At 34.3% G+C, this 27,795-nt stretch overlaps 1 protein-coding gene across 1 annotated transcript in view; it reads left to right on the top strand.

Annotated features, from left to right (window-relative positions):
- LOC125061847 (mediator of RNA polymerase II transcription subunit 14) overlaps window positions 1-25,611 on the top strand; it is a 33,256-nt gene extending 7,645 nt beyond the window's left edge. The window contains exons 7-24 of the mRNA XM_047667476.1: window positions 705-922; window positions 1,685-1,844; window positions 2,788-2,928; window positions 4,327-4,444; window positions 5,227-5,369; window positions 6,511-6,751; window positions 7,514-7,651; window positions 8,412-8,616; window positions 10,205-10,364; window positions 13,650-13,790; window positions 14,945-15,038; window positions 15,616-15,704; window positions 16,934-17,138; window positions 17,923-18,137; window positions 20,541-20,702; window positions 22,040-22,297; window positions 23,253-23,386; window positions 25,160-25,611. Of these exons, the coding sequence (XP_047523432.1) occupies window positions 705-922; window positions 1,685-1,844; window positions 2,788-2,928; window positions 4,327-4,444; window positions 5,227-5,369; window positions 6,511-6,751; window positions 7,514-7,651; window positions 8,412-8,616; window positions 10,205-10,364; window positions 13,650-13,790; window positions 14,945-15,038; window positions 15,616-15,704; window positions 16,934-17,138; window positions 17,923-18,137; window positions 20,541-20,702; window positions 22,040-22,297; window positions 23,253-23,386; window positions 25,160-25,280 (2,943 nt within the window). The 3' untranslated portion in view covers window positions 25,281-25,611. The remainder of the gene's footprint in view (window positions 1-704; window positions 923-1,684; window positions 1,845-2,787; window positions 2,929-4,326; window positions 4,445-5,226; window positions 5,370-6,510; window positions 6,752-7,513; window positions 7,652-8,411; window positions 8,617-10,204; window positions 10,365-13,649; window positions 13,791-14,944; window positions 15,039-15,615; window positions 15,705-16,933; window positions 17,139-17,922; window positions 18,138-20,540; window positions 20,703-22,039; window positions 22,298-23,252; window positions 23,387-25,159) is intronic.
- The last annotated feature ends 2,184 nt before the right edge of the window (window positions 25,612-27,795 follow it).

Here is a 27,795-nt window from a genome sequence, read left to right as displayed (position 1 = left end):
CTAAAATTAAATTAACAGTCAACAGGCTAGGCAATGAAACGTCATCGATCCAAGTCATCTGCCTAGCTGTTTGATCAACTGGCTGAATATCTTTCAGGCCGCTAGTTAAACGGCGCTATTTAGTTTTAAGGCTAGGTTGTTAATTGAACGGCTTATTAAGCTAGTTGGCTGCGGCATATATACCTCGTTCTTATAACTATTAATATAACAAGCAACTTTTGTGAACTCAGCGAGTGTACAAAGAAATAGGTCTACCTGGATAGTGTATCAAATGTCATGCTAATTTGCATGGACCATACATAATCAAAGTCAAAGTCAAAAATAATTTTCTTCATCAATCATTTATTCATGTAGGTAACACAATGTACACTTATGAACGTCAAAAAAGAAATATACATTAAATGCTTCTAAAACGGAAGAGAAGAACTGGCAATAAACTCTTAGCCACTCTTTTTAATCGACAAGTTTTTTGTTTTACACAACATTTGTAAGGAGCTTCAACCATTACACCGTGTTGCACATGACATCCTTAGTAATAAATAATAATAAAATAAAATAAAAACAAAGATTTGTCCTCTATCAGCAGTAGGCATGGTGAAATAGGAGCAAGCACTTACATTCTCGTAGTGTTGCTATTATTATAGTAATGTTTATTGGTCGGGCTTTATGTATCCTTCAAAGATTTAGAAGTATAAAATACATAGGTGGAGTGTACAGTGGGAGGTTGGCCGTGTGTGTTAGCTTGTTCTGTGGTGTCGCCGTGTCTCCGTGCGGAGCAATTACTGGTATCAGTCGGGGCTCATGGTGGTAAACTACGAGCTCGAGTTCCGGCTTATCCAGCCACGCCCAAGATGAATGAATTGGCTAATGCTTTGGGTGCAGCTGATCTTAAAGCGTTGAGGCCGTTGCTTACACAGCTAAGGTATGATTAATATTTGAGGCCATATATAATAGTGAACATACAGCGAGATAGTGTATATTTTTTTTCTTATTTGAATTAGCAGTGTTGGCTTAGTGGTTCGGCGTGCGACTCTCAACCCCGAGGTCGTAGGTTCGATCCCCAGCTGTGCACCAATGGACTTTTTTTTCTATGTGCGCATTTAACATTCACTAGAACGGTGAAGGAAAACTTCGTGAGGAAACCGACATGTCTTAGACACAAAAATTCGACGGCGTGTGTAACTGGAGGCTGATCACCTACATTAGATTGAAAAATAATCATGAAACAGATTCAGAAATCTGAGGCCCAGACCTAAAGAGGTTGTAGCGCCACTAATTTATTTTTTGATAAACTGAACCGAGTAGCTTTGACGAGTAACGCGAGCAACAAGTTCTCGGTGACGCGACCAAGTCATTTATTGGATTTACCTAACATGCAACCGTGAAAAACATAGTATTAACTGAAAGTGATTCAATTTCTACTAAGAGTTTAACTTAATGTATAAAATTACACTTATAAAATATCAACCAAAATATTGTATTCAAGTTAACAGTAATGTTTTCATATATGTTAACATTGAAGTTATTGAAACTTCCAGAAACTAATCCTTAATTTATTTTTATTAATCAGTAATTGCGCTCTTTAAACTAAAGTAATCTATAATAGTTTCATCTTTTTCTTTCCAATTGTTATTAACCTGTGATAGAAAGAGACTTGTAAATAATGTTCAATCTTTTATCACAGGTTTTGGTTGGTGGCACGACGTTGTGAGAAAACCCTCCAACATTTACCGGCAAGTGTTTGCGAACACTTGCCATTCATGCATGGACCGGAACATCCGTTGAACAAGCTGTCATCTGATCGTCTTTACGTGATATTGCATCGGCATACAGACCATATACTGGTAAGGAAAATAATAGAAATGTGAAATTAATTTGAACTTTATAGTAATTACAAAACATTGTAACTACATACTAACAAGCAGTACTATTAAAAGTCAACGCTATAATATATCTGAGCCGGCCTTAGAGACGTTGTGATGTTAGACGAAAAACAATCACTCTCAAATTCCGGCTCGAAGGACCAATTTGTACGGTTCAGGGGGATGCTTAAAAATATTATAAGCATGACAAAGGATTTATTGTGGCTTTACTCTCGGAGCGTATGACGATTTAGGTAAGGGTGCGTTCAAGTATTACGTCACGCAATTTTTGGAGATTACTGAATCCCCCCCCGTGTAACGCGTCGTAACGTTTTTCTGTACAATAGTAAAACGTTTCGTGACCACCCAGTGACTCTTTATACCTAAAAGTTACCATTATGTGATATAAAGTACTGGAAAAACGAAAATAATATTAACAATAACGCGTAATTCCCCGCCCCGCATCGTAACACTTTATAAAAGCATCCTCCCCTCAAATTTGGTTACGCTCCCTTCAAATTCAAATGCCTTTTATTGCCAACCTTAAATAACATTACTTTAGCTGTGTTAGTATTCAGTTTTCTTCCCAAGGCTGAGATATTTAATACAAAATACAATTGAAATACTTATACTATTCTTGAATCAAAACAATACCGCGATTCAAGGAACCACAGGCGACATCTATTGGTTGAACATAAAACTATAATCACTTAAACAAATTGTTTATTTAGTTGGGTACCCGGTGGGTAAAGGCCTCCTCCATATTTTGCCATCTGTGTCGGTTCTGAGCGTCCCTTGACCAGGTGTTGTCGGCCATGTCATGTATCTCATCTCTCTATCTCATAACGGGATGACCTCTGTTCCTTCGGCCGTCTCTGCGCTCCCTTAGATTGTTATAATTAAACGTGTATATTTATATTTTTAGATTGTAGAAATGAAGGAAGTGGCAGCCGGCAGTACAGCGACTACCAGCTCCAGTACGAATAGTGGGAGCGCGTGTAGTGTATCATTATCGTTTCATCTTGCTGGAGCGAGGCGATGTACGCCCGATGAATGTGAAGACGAGGTATTTAATTACGTCAAATATATTTTTAAAGTGAAACTTCTTTAGAATCGTTGTGATTTCAAACCGGATGCAACGGAAAAAGCGACAGTAAAAAGAGACAGACGCATAAATTCGTAGGATTTAGCGTGGGAGAGAATGAGATGGGAAGAATTGTGCAGTGTATAAACTTTAAATTGGCGTGTATTTGATCATTTTCTGAATTAAAAAAGCATAGATGTGCAAAAAATTAAATAAGTAATAATCATCGAATTTCAAACTTCCATTATTTTAGTTTTTATCAAATTAAAGATTGATATTGATATTAAACTTTAAATGAAAATTTAACATAGTCCTACATTAAGTTAGTGAAAAAAGTATAATTTACATATTATTCATTATAAAAACTTTGTTTTTGATGGTTTCACTTCTACCACGTGTGAATTGCACACATGAGTTTTATTTATTTATTTAAACACAATCTATTGTTCTTTTATGAAAATTATGGTGAACGCAAAAAAAATACTTATTTATTTATTAAAGTTCTCCAGGTTCTATATAAAGCTACTAGCTGACCGGACAAACGTCGTTTTGCCATGTATATCATTTATAATAAAAAAAATAGGGGTTGATCGTAGAGGGGTGAAAGTTAGGGGTATTTTTTAATGCTGTATCATAAAAACAGAAAAAACATCTAAAAATAAAATAAAAACACTTAGGGGTGGACTACCCTTAACATTTAGGGGGATGAAAAATAGATGTTCACACAAAATTTCATGAGAATCGGTCGAGCCGGAGCCGGAGCCGGAGCTCGGAGGAGTTTAACCACAAACACCGCGACACGAGAATTTTATATATTAGATATATATACAGTTTGTGTTACAAGCAATCTTTATATTTATACCAAAAGAAATCTTTGTACAAACATTGTGTGTTTTAAACATATCTTTTAACTGTCACATTAATTTGTTTCATACATATATTTTATGTATGTATTAATAAAAATACCTGTATATATAAGTAAATAACAAAATTGCCTTAAGTATCTATTTGTTTCAAGCATGTGCTAAATTTCGTGAGAATGTTTCAAAAATTTCTTGAAAACTAATAGCCATATCAAGAGGATCTTTGATTTTCATCAGATACTTTAATTGTCCAAGTTTCATCAAAATTAAGTTTATTTTGAGGAATGGATCCATCCTGCATCGTTTTATCACTGTAAAATAAATAAATCAGTGGCGCTACAACCTCTTTAGGTCTTGGCCTTAGATTTCTGAATCTGTTTCATGATCATTTTTAAATCTAATAGGTAAGTAGGTGATCACCCTCCAGTGCCTGAATTTGCAAATTATCGACCCTGGTCTATTATGTCGACAGGTGTTTGAAGTCGGATTTTGTTACAATTATTTCCATTTATTCCAGTCTGGTGTCAGTAATGCGTCGCCAACAGTTGCAAGGTCCTATTTGAAGATACAAGCTCTTGTTGAACTTGATACGTTTACGCTAACACATGGCCCATTCACACCGCTAGATACGCCAGGTAAAAAATATTTATATTTTATAATAAATTTGCTTTTTTTTACTTTCTTCTAAATACTTTCGAGGAATATGCTATATATTAAGAATATACATAACGCGAAATAGACATAACATTTATTCCTAACAAAAAAACACACACACACACACAAATCAACAATAATCAAAGAATTTTTCTTTTTCCTATTCGGAATTGTTTTTTGTTTCAATAATTTGTTAGCGAAAAGGAAATAAATAATATTCATTGCGACCTTGAGTTATTTAAGACCTAAGGATTGTAGGAAATTCAGAAAGAATTTTAGTCCTGAATTTGTATTTGGTTTGAGCGAGTAAATATATTTTAACAGAGATCATGAAGAATTATTGAAGTTATACTTCTTTAGGCGTGTTATGAAAAATTGATGAGAGTGAAATTTTACGATGCGCGCACACCGTGACACAAAATTAACAGAATGAAGTTGCCCACGGAAGATGCTACCATTGGACATAATTTAAAAACAACATTCGAATAATAATAGAATTTATGTTACATTAATGTGAGAGTATAATAATAAATATTTATTTATTTAATTTTTCAAATGTAAACTGAACTTTATTGACTATAACGACTCCTTTTCCAGTCTTTGATTATTTAATTGTAATTAATTATTTGCATGCAATCAAAAACTATTTTTAATAATGCCAAGAAGTATAACTTCTTACGCGCGTACATAAGTACACGCACCCTTCTTTTTTTCTTTGCTCCAGTTAAATGTAATATTTTCTAAGATAAGATTTAAAATATAGGTATGCAGCCAGGCAAGCGAAAATTAGCCATTGCAGCAACGCGATCAGTGCGTGCACGTCAACCGGCGTACTTCCTGCCTGAACTCGCGCACGTTGTCGCAGCGGCGGACGAACGCGTGCCGTTCGTCAATCTCGCTAGAGAGGTAAACGCGCCTTGATTTAAAAACTGGCAGTAAATTGCTTTGTCTGAATGCTTTTAAAAACAACAATATTAAAGAAAGCCCATTTTTTGGATTTATTTAGATCGAATGACGTAATTATTAAAAATAGGTGTCCAGTTTTCTGTTTGATATGCCTTTTCCGGTTTTGGAACCTTTGGAAGATAATTCACGCCCATTCGTATCCCAATAAACAATTGGTTCCTTCAATCAAAGAGCGACTTCTTAAAAGGCCGGCAACACACTCGCGAGCTCTTTGGCAATGAGTGTGTCCAATGACCATGGCCAGTATCACTTTTGAATTGAATTGCTTCACAATTAACATGTTGACGAATTCCAAAGGTTTCTTGATCCATATTATCAAAATAATTCAATTCTATTGAAGAAAAAAGATTAAACATAATACCAGATCTTGAATCAATATAAAAATTGCTTTATTTCCCTATTACTAAATAGTTTTTAAATGATGATTTTTACATCATTATGGTGAGTTGATTCTAGTAAACTATAAGTTGTCTAAATATTGAAGTGAAACTTGGACCGGATGCAACGGAAAAAGCGACAGTAAAAAGAGACAGACACATAAATTAATAGGATTTGGCGTGGGAGAGAGTGAGATAGGAGGCATTATACAGTGTATAAACTTTAAATTAGTGTGTATTTGAACATTTTCTGAATTAAAAAAACAGATTTGATGATAATTAAACAAGTAAGTCAAGTAAGTAGTTTAATTATAAAATTAGATTATTTATCAATTTTATTTACAGATCATTAGTTATAGAAACTTTTTGAAGTGAAAACTTCGTACTACACTTAATTAAAAGTTTATACACTGCATAATGCTTCCTATCTCATTTTCTCCCACGTTGGATCTTGTTAATTTATTTCAAACTTTTATTATTTTAGTTTTTACCAAATTAAAGATTGATATTAAAGTTATAAATAAAAATTTAACATTAAAATATATATTTTTTTAAAGAAATGATCCTACATTTAGATAGAGAAAAAGTCTAATTTACATATTTTAATTATAAAAACTTTGTTTTTGAAGGTTTCACTTCTACCACGTGTGAATTGGACACATGATTTTTTTTTGTATATATTCATTTTCTGAAAAATCCTTTAGCTGGCAAATCGCGGCGTAACCCACGGTGGGGTACAACCAGAATGGAGCGGTTCTGCCCTCGCGATGCGTATAGTTGATCTACCTAAACCGGACAGTGCGCCCGTACACGCGGTCGCTGCGTTACGTGCACGTCTGCTCGCGGCCACTATACGACTGACGACGAAGAACCAAGCTAGAGTTTGGACTGCAGAAATCGTGTTCCACGGATCGCCCGTACGGACGCCGAGTGCTAAGGAACAAGGTGAGTGGTTATCAGTCGAGTGATGGCATCACTAATAAGAGTTAAAGTACTCGCCTGTACTCGTTCCTTGTGTATAAAAAGATAAAAAAAAAACAGGAAAATTCAGAACCTTGTTCAATTATACACGCTTTATATTAGCTTCACCTGTATGTATGTATGTATGTAACCGACTCCTTCGGACTCGACTTTGACCCACTTTAAACGGACAGATTTTATTCAAATTTTGCGCGCCTGTCAAACATCGATGACAATGTAATAATCCGAAAAAAAAATAAAAAGAATTTAACTAAAAAATAAATAATAGTTTAAAATTTTTATTGCTACCAAAAACGTTCTCCACCGAAAAAGGGATAAATTTGACTTATTTGAGGGCAATAAAAAATGCTACATATTTTTTATGTTTTATCTACAAAAAGGTTAATCTCAGTTTACTTACTGAATTGACCTAACTTTAATTACTTTATTTTATTCTTTAGCTGGCATCCCTGCCTATTAATTGCAGGTTTAGTAAACCTTTAATTAGATTATATATAAATATATTTTAAGGAATTTATATTTAAGTTTGTTATGGAAGAGCTGGGAACCTTGACACAGGTATTTCTTACTTAAAAGGGTTCCAAAATCTTACACATTGTAATGCATATGTACTTAAAATGAATAAAGACTTTTTTTTTTTTTTTTTTTTTTTGTTTTCTATTGTATTAGTATTAAGTTACTGTAAAAATATGAAATAATGAAAATATATAAAATTACATTTTGTAGGTGAACGTCGTTGCGTATATCTTCAGTACGAGCTTGGGACTAACGCAGGCCGAACTGCGGAAGCCTTTCTAGCGGATTGGGCCGCCATTGTTCATCTACATACACTACTACACGACTATATGCTTAGGCCTGTACAAGGTAATTATTAAAGAAACCATAGACACTAGGTTGACAAACCTACCACTGGTTGTATGTTTAATAATAGTCGAGGATCTACTATTAAACTTAGAATTAAATTTGTTTCACGTCCTAAAGTCACCTATTGTTTTTTCTTGTTGTAACCTCTTATGACATTATGTTAATGTTTTTATTATATGACATAGCAAAAATTTATGACATTTGCATGCCTATTTATATATGGCTGATTGTGCGGATATAAAAAATTAATAATGTGATTATAAAATCACATAAGATTTGATTGTAATATAGTAAAGTTCTAATTTTTAATTATGTAAGATAAATTTGCACACCATTATATGTGGCAGAATATGCGGAGTTAAGATTGTACAACCATAAGATACCATATTCTTGCAAATAAATTACTATGATTATGATTATGATAAATAAATCTTCTATGCGTGTGTTTGTAATAATTAAACTTCTAAATAGCTAAACCGATTTTGATGAATTTGGTGTGTTCAAATGTGTTCGAAAATGGTTAAAATTTACGATTAGTAATTTTTTTAAAATTAATACGAGTGTTTAGGACATCTGCCGCCAGTGATATCTTAGTGTGTAGGAGTATGTGTTTGGCTGTGCGTGTGTGTATGTATGTGTGTGTGTGATTATGACAAGAACGAACCACCTTAAACAAATCTTCTGGTATCCGAAGTAAAATCGACGGTCATTTTTGTTCGACGGGTAGCTAAGTCTATTAAAAAGTCAACTTATATTCCAGAACGCGAATCTCTATGGCAGGGTATATGTATACGTTCATATACGTACCGTTCGCTAGTACTCGGTTTTGGCCCGGGTCAACGTGCAACAGCAGTTTTACAGTGGAATGCGCCAACTCAGAGATATACTGTGGCAACACCAGCTCATCAACCTGCAGCAAACGCCCATCATCTGTTACATCATCATTTGGAACATTATGTTAACTGGTATGTATAAACGCGTAACAAAACAAAATCAAAATGGTTGTTGATTTTTTGCTTTAACATTTTTTTTTTAAATTTATAATGCTACAAATGTAATTATTTTATTTATCTCACACTGTTTTGTTGGGTTTTTTATATTATTTTTATTACTCTTTAATGTTAATATTCTACGGTTTCGATATTTTGAAATATGTGAGGAACATGTATACTAACTTTTTTTAGTTAGTTTTATTCTAAGAGTACATTGTCTTCACATATAATTATTTAACAATATGAAACAAAATATTGTAAACCTATTTTAAAAGAGTAAGTGTGGAGTTTCTTGCCCATTGTCCACACGAAACTACCTTTTGGAAGGGGCAACTAGAATCTTCTTTGTATTTTTTTTGACGTTCAAAAGTGCCATTTTATATGGTCTAATTGGAATAAATGATTTGACTTTGACTTTGCGTATGCATACGCGTATGTGCACGCTTACGTATTAGCGTTCGTTGTTGTTTGATTGTTACAGAGTTCGTAATGTTATGTGATCTCTTGAAAATGATAGTGTTTATTAACAAATAAAAACCGGTTTTGAAAGAATTAATATTTCTTATTAATTCGCATTCATTAAAAAAATATACTGTATATATGTGAATGTGTTTTAAAACTAATCTATACTTGTGTGGACACGTTTGCCCCGACTAACCTCCCTCGACCAAGCACAAATCCGGGGCGGCCGTAGGCAGAAAATATATTAGAGTCTTTCCTCCAACTTCGATTTTGTTCCCTTTGAAGTAGACTCTTGGGCCGTGGCGTTCAAGTGCAAAGCTAATTAAAGATTTAAGTTGGCGGTAGTAGATAGTACTGGTGACCTCAGAGCTGGTGCTTTCCTCGCTCATAATAAGCACATTAAGTGTCGCAATACAGCGAGGAAATGCTGCTAGCGTTAAAATAAAAATAATAAATTTTCTTATTATTATTATTACTTTGTAGGTTAATAAAATTGTTAATACTTATATCTATTTCTTAATAAAGTAATAATGAATCATTAAATACAACTGGACAAATCACGCTGTTGAAATAGTCAATTTAATTAAGAAAGCTACGACCGAATTAACGGGGGAAACTACGGGGCGTAGCTAGTAAAAATAGTAATAGAAAATTTAATGTATTTATTTATTTTTATTTATTTACACTTCTTTGCAATAAAAATAAAAGAAACACAAATAACACAATACATAAAATTATAAGGGAACGCGGCGGCCTTATCGCTAATAAGCGATCTCTTCCAGGCAACCCTAGTTAAGGAGAAAAACTAAAAAAAAAAACATGATGAGTACGAAAAGTGCAGAACCAAATGTTATATATAAAAAAAAATTATAGGACCGTAATCTAAAGTAATGCAAAAAATATATATATTGTAAAAATTAAAATATGTTTATTATGGAACATAAGATACATGTATCACTTATTCCACGTCATTAAATTTGACATCCCTAGTCATCGGCAAAGAAGACAGAGGGTGTAGGCCGAGAGAGAAAGCCGGCGTAAAAAACTCTCGGTACTCTTTTAAAATAGCAAATCATCAAACAACAACATGTATTTACAGGAGTAAAGATCTTCTCTCATTGGGCGTGGTCCTTCGCGAGACATACGCCCCTCTGCTCTCACTCAGCCGTCTCCCGACGTTGCCTCAAGTGGGATTGCATCACGTGCGGACACTGATGCCTACACCGACGTTTACTTTGATTGCGCATTCTTGGAGAAAGGTATAAAGAATTTAAAAAAAAAAGTGCGTACAAAGTACACATGTCAGAAGTGAAACTTCTTTGGCAAATTAATTTTTAAGTCTTGTTTATATTTATACAAATCTAAAACTTTAGATTTCCGAGACTTAGAGGGAGGGAAAAAGGAAGATATGTTAGGAATTTAATTGTCATTAAAATATTAAGTGTCGGAAATTATAACAAATATATATATATTTTTTAATTTATTTCTTCGATAATAAAACACGTGGCTTTATAATTTGTCATTTAAGATTTCAATAAATTATTTTCATAACTTCTCTTTATGGTAGGGGAGCCCAAGAGGGGATTTCGGGATTTACTAAAGCGCGGCAGATTAATATATAGGGGGATACCTTGTACCCGGTTAAGTACCTCCACAAAATATGAGGCCCATATATAAGGCCGCGCGTGAAGGAGACAGGATCAGATTAGTAAAAAAAAATTGACCATCAGAAATTCCCGAGCGCGTCAGATTAAGGTAGGGTGAGTTAATTACATCCTAAAAAGTGTATATTCCACTAATCTGACAATTTGAGAGTGACGGAAAAAAAGGGGAGGGCAAGAAAGTTGTAAAAAAAAAACGTCATCTCGACATTCTCGAGCGTAGCTAATTTTTTTTTATTTTGAAGGAAATAATTCAAGAATAATGAAAAATATATAATCTGACGATTTCCGCAAGCCGAAATAACAAAAATTCGTCGATAAAGTTAAATGCGTGCAGCTGCGTGATGCCTACATTTCCTTAAACCGATCGGAATATACTTAACGGCGTTCTAAATATTTCCCGCAAAATTACATTTCTTGTGAATTTGAATGATTCGGACCGATAGATTTTGAGAAATTTTGGAAAATCTTAAAAAAAATAGATTTTTTTTTAATGTGGTTTCTTTGTCGATCAACTTCAAAAACTAATCCGCCCTTGAGCTTAAAAAACCACGTCGATCGCCACCAAGCTGGTCAAAAGCGGTTGATTCGTTCGAGAGATATCGTGAACGAAAGAAACCCGAAAAAGTGTTTTTACGGGATTACTCCGAAATTTGTGGTTCGATCAATTAAAATTTCAAAATTACTTATGAGGATGATAAAACTGCGTCGAATGCCGCCAACCGCGTGAAAATTGCTTGATCCATTCAAAAGTTATTGCGGTTTGAAAATTCCAAAAATAGTGTTCTATGAAACTTCTATCAGACTTTTGAGCTGGGAGAGCTCAAATGCATAGAAATATTATTTCTTTGAACTCAGCGAGCTCAAAATATCAATTTTAAGCGCCCAGGAATGGAATTAGTGGGAAGTTGCAGGGATGGCCCTTTAGGTGAACCGTTTTTCTAAATATTTTTTGTCAGATCAGGCGAATCCCTCTAGATAATCGTCAGATTATGAGACAGTACGTTTAGAACATAAAGATGAACCACATATATCTTAATCTGACGCGCTTGAGTATTTCAAAATTGCGATTTTTTTTTTGCAAATTATGAAAATGGCCGTGGGTTTGCGTCCCATCGAAATCGTCAGATTAGTGAATGAGACCTTTTTTTTGGTCCACTTAACACTCCCTTAGAAAATCTGACGCGCTCGATAATTTTTTTTTTTTTCATTTTCAACCCTTAAATACAACCACCCGCATCATGCAAACGATCAGATTAACATACGTACATTATTAAAAATACGTAGGGCATTGATGCTATCAATATCTGACGCGCTCGAGGATGCCCATGCAACAGTTTTTTTTTACATATTTAACAATCTATAGCCGCTTCCCCCACCGATGAAAAGGCATATATCATTTAACATTTTTTTCTTCTTATTATCTAAGCTTTGCATCCCAATAGGTCTCTACGACGCTCGAGTAAATCCCCATTTAGCATCGTGGGCTCCCCTACCATTACGAAATTTTCATTTTAAAAATAGAATTTCTATAAGGTAGTTCACCCTTCTATCTCTCAATAGCTCTTTCCCTTTTCTTCAACACATGTTCTTGACGTTTGTTTTTTTTTTAATTTTACCCTCCTGCGCCTAAAGAAGTTTCACTTCAATAAAAAAAAATATTGACTAAAAATTACTGACAAAATTTTAGTTAAAAAATGACCCTTCCTTTTGGCCTAATTTTTTTTAATAACCGTGAGAAAACCGGCATGTTATTAAAAGTTGAGTGTTAGGGCTAAGCATGACTTGGGTATGTCAAATAACTGTTTTCGACACAGAATCACAACGTTCTCGACTCTGAATGTCGACGTGTCTTTCATAGAAATTTCGGAAATAGTTTAGTTTTGTTAGCTGATCAAAAAAACAATTAAGTACATTTATGTTGTTGATGTTTAAATATGAAAATATTTCTTCGTATAGAGACTGGCTGTTGCGTTATAAAGAGTGAATTAATGTATGAGTTTTCAAATGTAACAATTTTTACGTTATAGAGAGATTTTCTTATAACGAATGACGTTATAAAGTTTTTTTTATGGCTCTGGCACGTGTGCATTAGCCAGCGTCAAGTATAGGATTTCTTATAATTCGTGGTTGTCTTTAGAAATTCGACCGTGTCCTCCATGTACGGTTTTAGGCACTCGCCCGGTACCGCACAACCCTCCCAAAGGCCGAGAAAAAATTTAAATTAAATTAAAATTTGCCCTCGAACCGGGAATCGAACCCGGTACCCCTCACCTAGCTGCCACTTAATAAGACCGCTAGGCTATGAGGCCCCTCGTTATAAAGGGTATGTTCCGATATACACTGCGAGTACTGTATAGTGCTCCCACTGTTCAAAAATTTGTTCCGCTATGGACTGCAGTATACAGCCGCAGCGTCCTAGGGAAATATATGACGTCACAAATCCCCGCTATACTTCTACTGCGAGCACTGGCGTTTTCGAGGTAAGGTACTCGCAGTGCTTTGATCACGTGATCAATCAAAACCACTTGAATGCCTAACGGCTGATATAACTTACAGTTTAATAACAAACATTTAAAATTCTAACTTACTTTCTTTGTAGTATTAATTCAATTGACAGTTAATATTAATATAGATTTTTTTAATGCGATAATACTCCAATAATAGTTTTTCTGGTTGAATTGAAAAACTTTGATGCACTCATTTGAAAACTGTGTCGAAAAACGAAGCTGACTAGTATACTGGACTGCGTTCCGTTTCAAATTGTAACCAGTATAGCTGGCTATAGAGAAACGGTTTCACAGTATACTAAATTGACGGTACTCTGTACAGTGGTCGCAGTGTATATCGGAACATACCCATAGTCTACACTGTATATTCCAGATTCGTGTGATATACGCTGGTGCGTATTCGTTAGAAATTGGCATTCGTGGAGGTAACATGGTTACGATAAGAGATGGCGCTTACTCAAAATTCGATCGTAGTCCCGCTGTGGATGAGTTTGCTCCCGCTCAAGGTCTTAAGGTATGTATAATAAAAAATACTAATGGATATCTAACCTGTCACATTATGTTTAGACCAGGGTAGAAGCCTTTAAAAAAAAAAGTGAAAAAAAAAAAACAATAATAATAAAGCCCGTTTTATTTCCAATCATGATAAAAACAAATTATAATACACAGCTTAGATTATTTTACTTTTTTAAACATTTTTTTTCTTTTGCTTGTTATTATATATTCTAGCTTCCTTCAGTACCGTCGATCGGAACCCCTTCATGGGTAAAGGCCTCCTCCACCTTTTTCAACTGTCTCTGTCTATGGCTCTCTTTCTCCATTCGTTTCCTGCTACCGCTTCTATTTCTTCTATCCACATTTTTTTTGGGCGACCTCTTCTTCTTCCTCTTGGTCGTATCCATACAGTTGACTTTAAGGTCCACCTATTATTGGTGGAAAAAAATAATAGTAGGATGTAACGCATTGGAAAAGGAGGAGAATATTATAAAAATTAAAGGAAAAATAATTTACAGGCGATCTGAGGTCGGGAAGGGGAAGGGGGTGAGGTTTTAAGGGTGAAAAACGGTTTATTTCGATTTCCGGCAAAAGTAAAAGTCCTATGGAAAAAAGTCAAATGGCAAAGTTGTAGAAAATGAAAAGATCTAAAACTTTTGTATTTACACATAACCTCAAAATTTATGTGAAAAATTAAAAAAAAACAAGTTTTTGGTTTTTTTATATTTAAGGAGTGTTTAAGTATTACGTAACGCAATTTTTGGAGATTATTGACCCCCCCCTCCCGCATGTAACGTGCCGTAACGTTTTTCTGTACCCAATAGTAAAACGTTTCTTGACCACCCAGTGACTCTTTATACCTAAAAGTTACCATTATATGGTGTAAAGTACTGGAAAGTTGAAAATAATATTAACAATAACGCGTAATTCAATCCCCGCCCCGCATCGTAACGTTTTACAAATAGAATCAAAATCCGTTGCGTAGTTTAAAAGTTTCAAGTATACATAGGGATATAGGGACACAGAAAGCGACTTTGTTTTATACTATATAGTGATTGGTTTTGTTAGTTATTAAGATAGAGTAAAAATAGAAACCTCTTTTAATAAAATAAATAAATATATATAACTTCTTAACTATTAGTTAAATATCTTCAATCACAATTTTGATTGCAGGCCTTCTTATCACGATACGTTGAAGATAACATCAGTGCAAGATTGCTTGCGGAAGAGGATAATCCTCTATCACCAATGTCACCGATGCCACCAGGTAATAATTTTGGGAAATTTGTTTATGTCCCACCAATTTTGTTTCAATCTCATAAGATTATTTTAAAAATCCCCTCAAAGAGTTATGGCAGAATATGCGAATTAACGATTATATATCCCCGTACTAGACTATCTAAAGTTAGTAATTCTTTTTTGGGAAAAGGGATACTCTTCTTTAATAAAATCCCAGAGGCTCTTTTATCTCTGCCTTTCAATAAATTTAAGAAATGTATTAAAGAAAAGCTGTGTAAAAAGGCTTACTATAAAGTCAACGATTATCTAGTTGATAAAAGGGCCTGGGACTAGTGCTAGACAGGCTACTTCTAATTAATTTGCGATATTTGTTTTAAATAAGTGTTGTTTGATAATTTGGTGTTTTAAACGAGTATCGAGAGTTTTTTACGCCGGCTTTTTCTCTCGGCCTACACCCTCTGTCTTCTTTGCCGATGAGTAGGGATGTCTACCGATTCAAATATAATGACGTGGAATAAGTGATACATGTATCTTATGTTCCATAATAAACTTATTTTTATTTTATACCTTACACATAGCAATAAATAAATTATTATTATTATTAGGTGGTTTACGCTTCCAAGCGCCATTAACGCCACCGCAGTCTCATTCGGCGCCTGTCACGCCTCACCCCGCGTCGCCTGCGCAGCATCAGGTACAATATTTCCTTTATCCTTAAGTTTATGTTTTGTTACTAATTTCTGGTATCAATGTTATTATACTTTCTATGCTCAGCAATTTACTTATATGTATATCCTTGTAAATATTTATTTTGTTAACGTTGCAGTCTATGTAATAATGATTGTTTATTCTCACTAAATTTTTCTCTACTTTTTAAGACCTTCTGTCGATCCGAAGTGGTGGAGGCCTGATGACCTGGTACTCTTACCTTTAGCAGGCATCAGTCTCATACAAACTAGCATTTTCCCTAAATAGATAAAAGACAATTAATCATTTATAATAATATATAATTGCCAATTGTTTATGTACTAAGTTTTTGTAAGAAAAATGAATAAAGATTATCTAATATATAAAATTCTCGTGTCACAATGTTCGTTCCCATACTTGTCCGTAACGGCTCGACCGATTCTTATGATTTTTTTTGCGTATTCAGTAAGTCTGAGTATCGGCTAGTATCTATTTTTCAAACCCCTAAGTGATAAGGGGTGTCCACCCCAAAAAACTTTTTTTTTTGTGAGACAATTGTTAGTTTTTATTTTTTTATGCTACAATATACAAAAATACATATAACCCTTATTTATAACCCGCTATTTTGTATTAAACGTAGTAGATAGTTATTTTTATTGAACTAAAAAATGTTTCCTAGAAATAATAATATACATGGCAAAACAACGCTTGCCGGGTCAGCTAGTTATTATATAGATATTTTGCTCGCCAGCTCCCTAGCTATCTTATCTTATATATATCTATATATATATCTATCTATCTATATATAATGAAAATGGTCTTCGTTTGAGGCTCAATCACGCCTAAACCACTGATCGTATCATGAAACTACCACCATTCGATGCGAAATTTTTCCTAGATGGTTTATGGCTATTTATTTATTAAATTCCAACGTTCCTTCATTTTTTTATTGCTGTTTTACTTTTATGAAAATTTATCCATACGGAATTCACCGCGGAAACATTCGGGGAGGCTTCCTAGAACCTCTAAACGTCAACATCTGTTAAAAACTCGATTTTCGAAATACATATTTCAATTTTCTTAGCGGGAAGTTAAATAGAAGAAGAATAATAAAAATATGAAAAAAAATAAAATAATGAAACATAAAATTTATTTTAATTCGTCCAGCAAAGCGGGCGCGAAACGGCTAGTTTAATTATGTAAGAAAATTGTTTAAAATTATTACTTGTCTATTAGATGGCGGGCTCGTCGTTCAACCTGACTTCACCTCCAGGGGGAGCAGTGGTAGCGTCCCCTGCATCCCCCTTAGCGCCCTCGCCCCTCGCCCCTGCGGCGTCTCCCCACAACCCGACTTCTCCCTTCACGGCGTGGCCAGCCTCACCCTCATTGCCACGCCCGTCGCCTGGACATCATCCATCGCCGAGACACATGGAACATAAAGGTAAAATAATAATAATTATATTTTTAATAAACTCTTGTTAAATTGAGCAGTGTTGGCCTAGTGGCTTCAGCATGCGACTCTCATCCCTGGTGTCTTAGTTTCGATCCCCGGCTGTGCACCAATGGACTTTCTTTCTATGTGCGCATTTAAGATTCGCTCGAACGGTGAAGGAAAACATCGTGAGGAAACCGGCTTGCCTTGTCAAAAAGTCGATGACGTGTGTCAGGCACTGGAGGCTGATCACCTACGTGTTTGCGTGTTGTTCCCACGAGAATGTAAGTGCGTGCTCCTATTTCACCATGCCTCCTGCTGATAGAGGACAAGTCTTTGTTTTTGATTTATGTTATTATTATTAATTACTTAAAATGTCACATGGGACATGGTGTAATGGTTGCAGCTCCTTACAAACATTTTGTAAAACAATAAAATGGCGATTAAAAAGGGTGGCGGAGAGTTTATTGCCAGTTCTTCTCTCCCGTTCTACGCCCTTGATTTGAAGCATTAATATGTATTTCTTTACTGACGAATCATAAGTGTAAATTATGTTACCTATATGATTAAATGATTTTTTACTTTTACTTTACTTTATACTGGCACTAAATGTAAAGTTAGAAGCAGTTTTTTTGACGATCATAAGTGTACATTGTGTTATCTATATGATTAAATGATTTTTGAATTTTATCACATATCACAGGTTCTTACCTAGTTTGGAATTTTGTTACAAATGTTATATGGGGGAAATAAAATTATTATTATAGGTAATCTTAAATAATTGTGAATATAGGGCCCCAACCCACTTCGAATACGGCAAGTCGCAGTCGCCAATGGGCGGGGTCCACAGCCACGCCCATGGCGTTTAGCAAACTGGAAGCACTTTGCACACCCAGCGAGCCACCTGCTGGAGCACCGACAGGACCAGCTTTGGCGCCATTGCAACGATTCCTGGCCTGTGTTTACTTGAAAAGAGCGCTACAAAGGGTGGTACAGCAAGAGGAATATGTGAGTATAGTAATGTATTCAATAGCTGTTAATTTAAGGATAATGTATGTATTTCTGTAATAAAAAAAAAAAAGGGTACGTGTACTTATGTACGCGCGTAAGAAGTTTTACTTCTTTGGCATTTTTTTTTGTATTACTTTAGATTAAGGTACTATGTATATATATATATATATTTTTTTTTATGTAACATTTGGTTCTGCACTTCTCGCACGCATTATGTTTCTTTTTTTTTTTAGTTTTTCTCTTTAACTAGGGTTGCCTGGAAGAGATCGCTTATTAGCGATAAGGCCGGCCGTCGATCCCTTATAATTTTTTTTGTATTGTGTTTCATTCTTTGTTTTTGCAACGAAGTGTAAATAAATAAAATAAAATAAAAATAATTATTAAAAATAGGTTTTAATTGCATGCAAATAATTATTTACAATTAAATAATCAAAGACTGGAAAAGGAGTCATTATAGTCAATAAAGTTCAGTTTACGTTTGAAAAATTAAATAAATTAATATTTATTATTATTCTCTTACATTAAATATAACATAAATTCTATTATTATTCGAATGTTGTTTTTAAATTATGTCCAATGCCGTAGCATCTTCCGTGGGCAACTTCATGCTGTTAATTTTGTGTCACGGTGCGCGCGCATCGTAAAATTTCACTCTCATAAATTTTTCATAACGCGCCTAAAAAGTATAACTTCAAAAAGTTCGTGTTAATCTGAGGGGTTTAATTTTTGTTGTGCAGCCCTGCGATTCTGTAACTCACTTTTCGAACTCACACAGCGGTTTTCGCAGCGGCGATCGCGCTCAAATCAGTCATTTTATGATTTGGCATTCTAATAAACAATAAGCTGCAAGGAGGCACCTTATCAGAATGCCAAATCATAAAATGACTGCTTCACGACTGATTTCAGCGCGACCGCCGCTGCGAAAACCACTGTGTGAGTTCGAAAAGCGAGTTACAGAATCGCAAGGCTGTTAATAAATTAAATGAATGGCTAATTTCTTTAAAATTAAATATGGTTTATTTGGTTATAGATTAATATCAACATAAAATAACTATAATTGTTTTCACGTCAAGTTTCGTGTTTAAGAGGAGATTTTTGGACTGCGTTGGGACCTTTTGTTAAATTTGTTTTTCCACCTTTCTTTGTGTTGATATTTACTTGGAAATAGTATTAAATAATATATATATAATTATATAACTCATACCTAAAGGTCCCTAGTTCAATCCCTGGTTTCGTCACCATGAACAAAAACAACCTATCACGGAATGACACGACACAGTACTCACCAGTCTACATATTTATATTCTTTGTGTGTCTTTGTAAAAACTCCTAATCGGCTGGACGGGTTTTGATGAATTTTTTGACTGTTTATTTGAGAATGGATTAGATATTTTTTTTGTAAACGTGTGTACAGATCAAGGATTGTCGGCCTCGCTAGTTGAATAGATTTTTGAAGTGAAACTTCTTTAGAATCGTTGTGATTTCGAACCGGATGCAACGGGAAAAGCGACAGTAAAAAGAGACAGACACATAAATTAATAGGATTTGGCGTGGGAGAGAGTGAGATAGGAGGCATTATACAGTGTATAAACTTTAAATTAGTGTGTATTTGATTATTTTCTGAAATAAAAAAAAACAGATGTGCAAAAAATTTAATAAGTAAGTCAAGTAAGTAGTTCAATTATAAAATTAGATGAAATTTATCAATTTTATTTACATAATATCATTAATTATAGGAACTTTTTGAAGTGAAAACTTCTTACTACCTTAATTTAAAATTTTCTTACTTTAAAGTTTACTTAATTTAAAGTTTATACACTGTATAATGCTTCCTATCTCATTTTCTCCCACGTTGTATCTTGTGAATTTATTTCAAACTGTTATTATATTAGTTTTTACCAAATAAAGATTGATATTAAAGTTATAAATTAAAATTTAACATTAAAAAATGTTTTTTTTAAAGAAAAGATCCTACATTTAGATAAAAAGTCTAATTTACATATTTTAATTATAAAAACTTTGTTTTTGAAGGTTTCACTTCTACCACGTGTGAATTGGACACATGATTGTTTTTTTTTTATTGATTTACAAACTAAAATCTCGTCAAAAGATTAAATACATCTAATTTCCTCATTGGCCTGTTCCTAAGCGTAAGCAGCTGATACGGTCGTCGGTTCTAATCTCGGATAGAAAAATCTCTATCAAATAAAAATTTCCCGAAGTTTTTGGTTCGAGTTTTAAGCGAAACACTTTAGTATAAAATTTGTACACCTGCGTTCGTGATTTATACTATAACACACACATGCACATGCGTGCATTACCAAAGAGTTTGGTCTCCTTGTTCAAATTAGTCTGTAGAAGTATTGTCTATGGCTACCGTGACACGTTATTCCCATTCAGCTGTCCCTGGTCTCCGTGGAAGCCACGAGCGTGACATTCTGCTGTGAGGCAGCTGGTATGGTTGCGAGGGTCGCCTTGCACCCCCAGCATTTGCAGTCGCTGCATCTTCAGCTCACACCACAGCCAGATCACAAGGATAATTGGACAGCGGAAGATTTACAGGTATAAATTTTTTAAAACTAAGAAATGAATATAAAAATAAATAGTGGCGCTACTCGTAAGGTCATCAGATTTCTGTATCATGATCATTTGTCAATCTAAAGCCATAAAAACTAGGAATCAGCCTCCAGTGCTTGACAGACGCCATCGATTTTTTGGGTCTAAGGCAAGCCGCACGCTGAAGCGACTAGGCTAACTGCTGTAGGAAATGAATACAGTCTCTAAATATTAATAACTCAGAGACATTGCAACAATCAAAAAACTCAAAGAATTTTAAACATTTATATAACTTACTTAAAGTACAGAAAACACTTTTTAACCAGATTAAAGTTATGTATTATTATAAATTTACAATTATTTAACATAATTTTAAATTTAACCGACGTTTCGCGTGCTTTACAGTGTGCGTGGTCACCGTACTTAAAGTAATAATATACGTAACTTTTCGTGTGCTTATCAGTAATCTTGGTCAGCTAGGGGCTTCTTTTCTTCTAGAGTGTGTGGAATGAACCGGCGTGACAGTTATGTGATAATTGATATTTACTACTCGGCATTTTATTTTACAAAAAAAATATACAGTCAAAACCGTTTACGACGACATCGTTTAGAATAAAATACCGGTTATATTGACCAAAATCAAAGGTCCCGGCTCAATTCTACTGTATTGGTTTCTTAATAACGTCATCGGCTGGCAACTATCAAGCTATAGGGCGTTGCGGCGTGGCAATATATTTTACCCCTCCCCGCCTCATCTCGCAGGACACAAGTCCGGCGCGCTTGCGGTGCGACGGCGCAACGCGGCGTGTGACATGGTATAGTAATTTGTATGTAGGATTACGTTGCGGCACCGCTCCGGCGCCGCACCGCACCGTTAACGCAAAGTGTGGCCGCGCTCTTACGACCAAATATGAGTAGTCTCTTCGATGTAGTTATAATAGATTTTTACTGTATTTTATTTACATTTTCAAAATGATAAAGGTAGTGCGGTGATCTTACGAGTAAATATGTGAGGAACATGTATACTAACATTTTAGTATAGTAGTTTACTAAGAGTACATTGTCTTCACATATAATTATTTAACAAATGTAACAAAATATTGTAAACCTATTTTAAAAGAGTAAGTGTGGAGTTTCTTGCCCATTCTTCTCCACACAAAACCTTTTGGAAGGGGCAACTAGAATCTTCTTTGTATTTTTTTTGACGTTCAAAAGTGCCATTTTATATGGTCTAATTGGAATAAATGATTTGACTTTGACTTAAATCTCACGACAGTTCTCTTTCCGCAAAGTCTCTTTCTCTTCTTTTCTTCTAACGTCTCTAAATTCTTCCCTAATTACAGATAATGGAGAAGTTCTTCGAACAACGCGTAGCGATTGCTCCATACCGGGCCTCGTCTCTTCAGGGCTGGTGTCGTGTGTGGGGCGCCCCAGCAGCTGCGTTGCCATCCCTGGTTGCCCTGATGAGGGCAGACATGGCCCCCATTGCCCCGGCATTGTGGCAGTTGCAGTGGGCGTTACGCATCCCGCCCCATGGCCCACAGATTGTACCCACGGGTCAACCTGCAGTGTTGCTGGCTAAGCACAAGATTTTGTTCTTTGTATGTATACTTTTTTAATAAATTTTGCCTGTATAGTAATGATGAAAGATGGGTTAAGATAAATAAAAAAAAGTGTGGCACTCGGGGACTGCCGCGGTAAAGCTATTGCATAGCATTTTTATCAATGCAATTATAATTATTTATTTATGTAGTATTTTTTTTTCTTTGATATTAATTCAATCTACCACTCGACCACTCTACCAGACTCAGAATAACACGCCTATATAGTCTGTCTCACTCTAACGCGTACCGGCTGCACCGGCAGCGCTCGCGCTACGTCACCGATCTCGTCAGAGAGATGGGAATGCGCAGTAAGCGTTCTGTCCCACTCTAACGCGTATCTGCCGCACCTATATTACGTCATCGTGTGTTAGGTTTTTTTCGTTACGGGATTTCTTGATTCGGTCACCGCGCTCAAAGCCCGCGATAAAATCTGTGCAATAGCTTAATAAATAAATAAATATAGCCTTTATTGACAATCTTGTACATTTTATCTTATTTCTACTTAGTTATTACTTATTAATGAATTTTAATTAAAGTAAATGTAAATATTATTATATTATTTCCTATTAGATACCGGTTGATAGTCTTGCTTTTCAGCCTATGCCTCCCCAAGTGTTCTCCACAAAGATCTATGTCTTGCTTTCCTCATCCATGTTGCTTCTGCCACCTTTTTTTTACTTCTCGTTTTATGTGCACCATTCCATAACTTCTTTGGTCCATTTTTGTGTATAAGTTTTTATATTATGATAAGAAGTACGGAAAAAATGGACCAAAGAAGTTATGGAATGGTGCCCTAGATATAATGGGCTAAGATAAATGGCTAATAAATGCCATACAATAATACATTCTTACATTAACGTAATTGACCTCTTTGGTGATTATTTAAATATCCACATTCCATATTCAAGCCACTTTTATTAAACACGGAACATATAAAAATATTTTGTTATAGATATGTTTAACTCGTGGCGAGACGCAACTAGTACTTCCACTAGTATACGATGTGCAATCGAATGCAATGCAAATAGCAGACAGAAGAGATACACAGCAGCCGCACCATAGCGCTGTTAATATGCATATTAAAAGGTAAATAGAAAAATATGTTTATTCAGAAATATATAGTCGTTTAAAGAAAACACTTTTTAACCGGATTAAAGTTATGTATTATTATAAATTTACAATTATTTAACATAATTTTAAATTTATCCGACGTTTCGCGTGCTTTACAGCGTGCGTGGTCACGGTGACTGAAGACAAAAGATGTTGGATAGCAACAAATAACACAGCTGTAGAGAAAGTTGCATTATCTGTATTTATTTCCCCGGAGTTGGTATCGACTAAAAGATGGAGGGTTTTGTCAAAAATGGCTCGCGGTGTCCTCTATTTTGCCATTTTGCCATTGTTAAAATTATGTTAAATAATTGTAAATTTATAATAATACATAACTTTAATCCGGTTACAAAAATTTTTCTTTAAATGTGTAAAGGTTATGTCAATAAAAGACAATACTATGTATAGTCGTATTTTTAATTAGACGAAGTCAACTGACGTTTACGGTGTTGTCAGTTTTTAATGAAATAAAAATAGTGTTGTGACAAAGTGAATGATTGAAAAACTTTGTAATAAGCCGTCAAAAAACTGATTGTAGTTACATAGTACTAGTACCTAACTTATATCAGAGCACTTTTATACAATTTTAAAATAGAAATAATATTATTTTATAGTTTGAAATGATTACCTATTAACACTCAAGAACTGAACGTATCACTATTACTTTAAATATGGCAACATTATTTTACAAAGTGACATTAGCTACTGTCAGTTGGCTTGGTCTAATTAAAAATACGACTATACTAGGCACAGAAAAAGAAGACAAAATCTTAAAAAAAAAAACTTCTCGCCCGCTCTATTTGAATGAACTGGTAGTGAATGTAAATTTTGAAGCATTATTTATCATAAGTGTATATAGGTATATGACTTATAATTTGATTCAAAAGTCAAAAATCATTTAATCTTGAAATGCTTCTAACTTTACATTTAGTGCCAGTTCTCAAATCAAGGAGAACGGAAGAGAAGAACTGGCAATAAACTCTCCGCCACTCGTTTTAATCGCCATGTTTGTTTAAACGCATAAATAAATTGTTTTTCTATTAATATATATGTACACCATATTTGAAGTTGTTTCCCAAAGCTACAAAAACTCAAAATTTAATATAATTTCACAAGAAAACTAATTTATCAAGAACATCAATTACACGGCAAACACCGTCCGTAACTATCTTTTATTCGATACCCTCAACCTATTATAACTAAAAAAAAATATGGTGCGTGTACTTATGTACGCGCGTAAGAAGTTATACTTCTTTGGCTTTCTTTATTTTTTTTAAATATTCAATAATTAATTTAGTATATTATTCAATTATTAATTAATAATAATTATTATTTATTATTTTATTATATTATTAATTCAATTTAATAACTAGGTATGTTTCATAACCTTTTAACTAAGTAGCAATAGGTCTTTGTGAAAAAGCATTGCTAAATTTCTTTGAAAAAATAATTAAAACTCCTTTATTTGTTTAAAAGGTACTACAAATGTCATTATGGTCATTCAAAATTCTTGGCATCGCTGCTAACTTCACGCATATTCTATTTCTTTTTATTTGTAGATTGTCTTATTCCCATCTCGCTCGCGCACGCTCGGCGCCCATACTGATAATTTTATGTCACGGTGCGCGCGCATCCTAAAATTTCACTCTCATAAATTTTTCATAACGCGCCTAAAGAAGTATAACTTCAAAAAATACAACATATAGCCGATTTAGCAATACATAATCTAAAATTAAAAACACTTTTTAGGTTCGCCGAGTTCCATCAGCCACACGGCGAGTGTATCCTATGGCCCGTGGTGCGTGACCTGCTCATCAACTTCAACCTTCCGCAAGATGCCCCTCCTCCCTCTGCCCCTCCGCTCTCCTAGCCCCTGGCCTCTTGGCATGCGCACGCGCTCTCATGATAGTGCGCACGTAGCCATTTGTGCCCATGAGCTGGATGTTTGTTGAAAAATAATTTAGAAAAATTTGGACTGCTCCTACATTTGATTTTACGTATTCGTGCTAATTACTGATCCTTTTATATTAAATTATAAGAATCGCCCTACTGGAAGCATTATAACACCACGTATAAGCTGGTGTACGTAAATACGTACACCAACGTGCACGTTTTATTAGATTTTTGTATGAGAATTAAAATAAATTTAGTACCTACTTATTGCCTCTTAGTAGGACTGGTATTCTGTATGAATTGAATAAGAAATCAAAAGAGTTGGCGTCGATTAAGCTTGAAGAGTACCAGCGCTGAGAGAATTTAAGTCTATACATTTCAGTGGCCTTTTAGTATTTGTATAGTCTGTAGTAACAGTGATAGAATTTACAAAGAACTTTAATGACGTCATCTATACTCTGATTTTTAATTCCGTAGAATTCTGACAGCTATCATTTTTTGATATGTCAGAGATGGCAAACCTTTTTTTGGCACATTTTTCAATTTTAATACGAGTCTGTCATTTTATTGTTAGTTAATGTATCCATTTTATTAAGTGCGGTGATAATTACGTCCCTTTTCATCACAAACAGTAAAAAACGCACAAGCAAAGATAAGATTTTTTTTAAAAGGTTTACTAAAACTGGAATTAGTAGGCAGTGTGGCCAACTAAAGAATAAAATAAAGTAATTAAAGTTAATTCGATATATTGTTCGTGATGAAATATTTGTTGTTTTTGTATTAGATCACTTGAGTAAGTAAATATTAAGATTTACCCTTTTTGTAGGTAAAACATAAAAAATACGTAACATTTTATTTTTTATTGCCCTCAAATGGGTCAAATTTATCCCTTTTTCGGTGGAGAACTTTTTGAAATGTCAGAATTCTACGGAATGATAAATTAGAGTATAAGGACCTACCCAATTTAGATAATTACATAGTACGAAAAAATCACTATTATATTGATTTTTTTTAATTCGACGGACTATACAACATACATCAACCCAATAAATAGAGAAATGTTCTTTTAATATTTTTAGAATGAAAAATCCATGTACAGTTAGAATTGTAAGTGATTAAATAAAGTTGATTATATTTATGAACAATGCGTTTTATTATTTAGCAAGCAATATAAATAGGTTTCTCAAGAGGACGGGATTTTAAAGCTTAAATTGCATTTATTTATTTCGTAATCCTACACCTAACAAAAAATATACTTTATCTATGGACATTGACAAATGACAGATGACTGTGACATACGCTAAGTTATTTATTTCGTAATCCTACTATCAAAAATTATATATAATAACAAACAATTCTACTAAAAATATAGCCAGGGGTGGAATACATAATATTTAATTACAAAACGGTTCAACAATTTACAAAAGTAATCGTTGGCTGACCAAATTTGATATCGCAATCAAACTTACGCCATATCTCTACCTATTTGATACTATCTGAATTAAAGAACATAATAAAGTGGCTATTGGTATGTTATCTGAAGCTGGGGCTTCAACACATTTACACTTTGTGCTTGTGTAGTGTCTGTGAATAAGCGCGAGGCGTTATGTCAAACCCAATATGCATCATGAAAAGACTGTCCGTCTCTCTCGCGCTCGGTCAAGCTTATGAGTATAAAAGAGACAGTTATTGTTTTGCTTTTTCTACTGTTTATGTTGATCTTTACTGTACATGTTGATCTTTTTTCTCATTATTATTTTGTCTGTGATTTATTTGGTTGGAGGTTAGAATACTTTGAAAAAAATGTCTTATAAATAAAATAAAAATATATTCCGTCTAAACATTAACAGGACAATCTCGTGAAATGGTGTACAATGTTTTTAATTATTTTAAGTATCTTAATAAAAACAGTTTAATGAAAAAATGTAATTTTTAATTTGACATCAGATGCGACTGGGGTTTCTAAGAGGAGTATTGAAAGAATTGTTAGTGAAGTAAAAGTGAAGTGTGTTGAGCTAGATGGAGCTTATGTCGAAAAATGAAAAATTATTTACACAAACTACTCTTTTACGTTCTTGGTCGGGCATAGAACTTTTGGATCCACCCTCGTATGCACATAATATTTATATGTATTGACACATTTTTATTTATTTACAACCCACCCAACCTTACTAAAACCAGAGTAGTCTAAAATATATAGCTTAGCAAAAATGTCATATTTTTAAACATCCTGTATAGTGAAATTGCATTAGTGCGAGTACTGTGAACGCGCCGCGCCAGCTTTCGATAACCGACCTATAGCCATTCTGACGTTAGGTTGACTGACCACTATCATCTAATTGGATTCTAAGAATCTTTGAGTGATAGCGTTTTTATACAAATTTACTACCTATATTCTACCTGAGCAAACAAACTTTTAAACAATGCAATGTTGTGATTGTCAAACTGTTGCTTAAGCTTTTTTGTAGGCGTTTTTAGACCCCTCATGGCTA

This window comes from Pieris napi, chromosome 24 (genome assembly GCF_905475465.1).
Source record: "Pieris napi chromosome 24, ilPieNapi1.2, whole genome shotgun sequence".
Lineage (NCBI taxonomy): Eukaryota > Metazoa > Arthropoda > Insecta > Lepidoptera > Pieridae > Pieris > Pieris napi.
The sequence above is the reverse complement of the archived record's forward strand: the minus strand, read 5'-3'. Positions and strand labels throughout refer to the sequence as shown.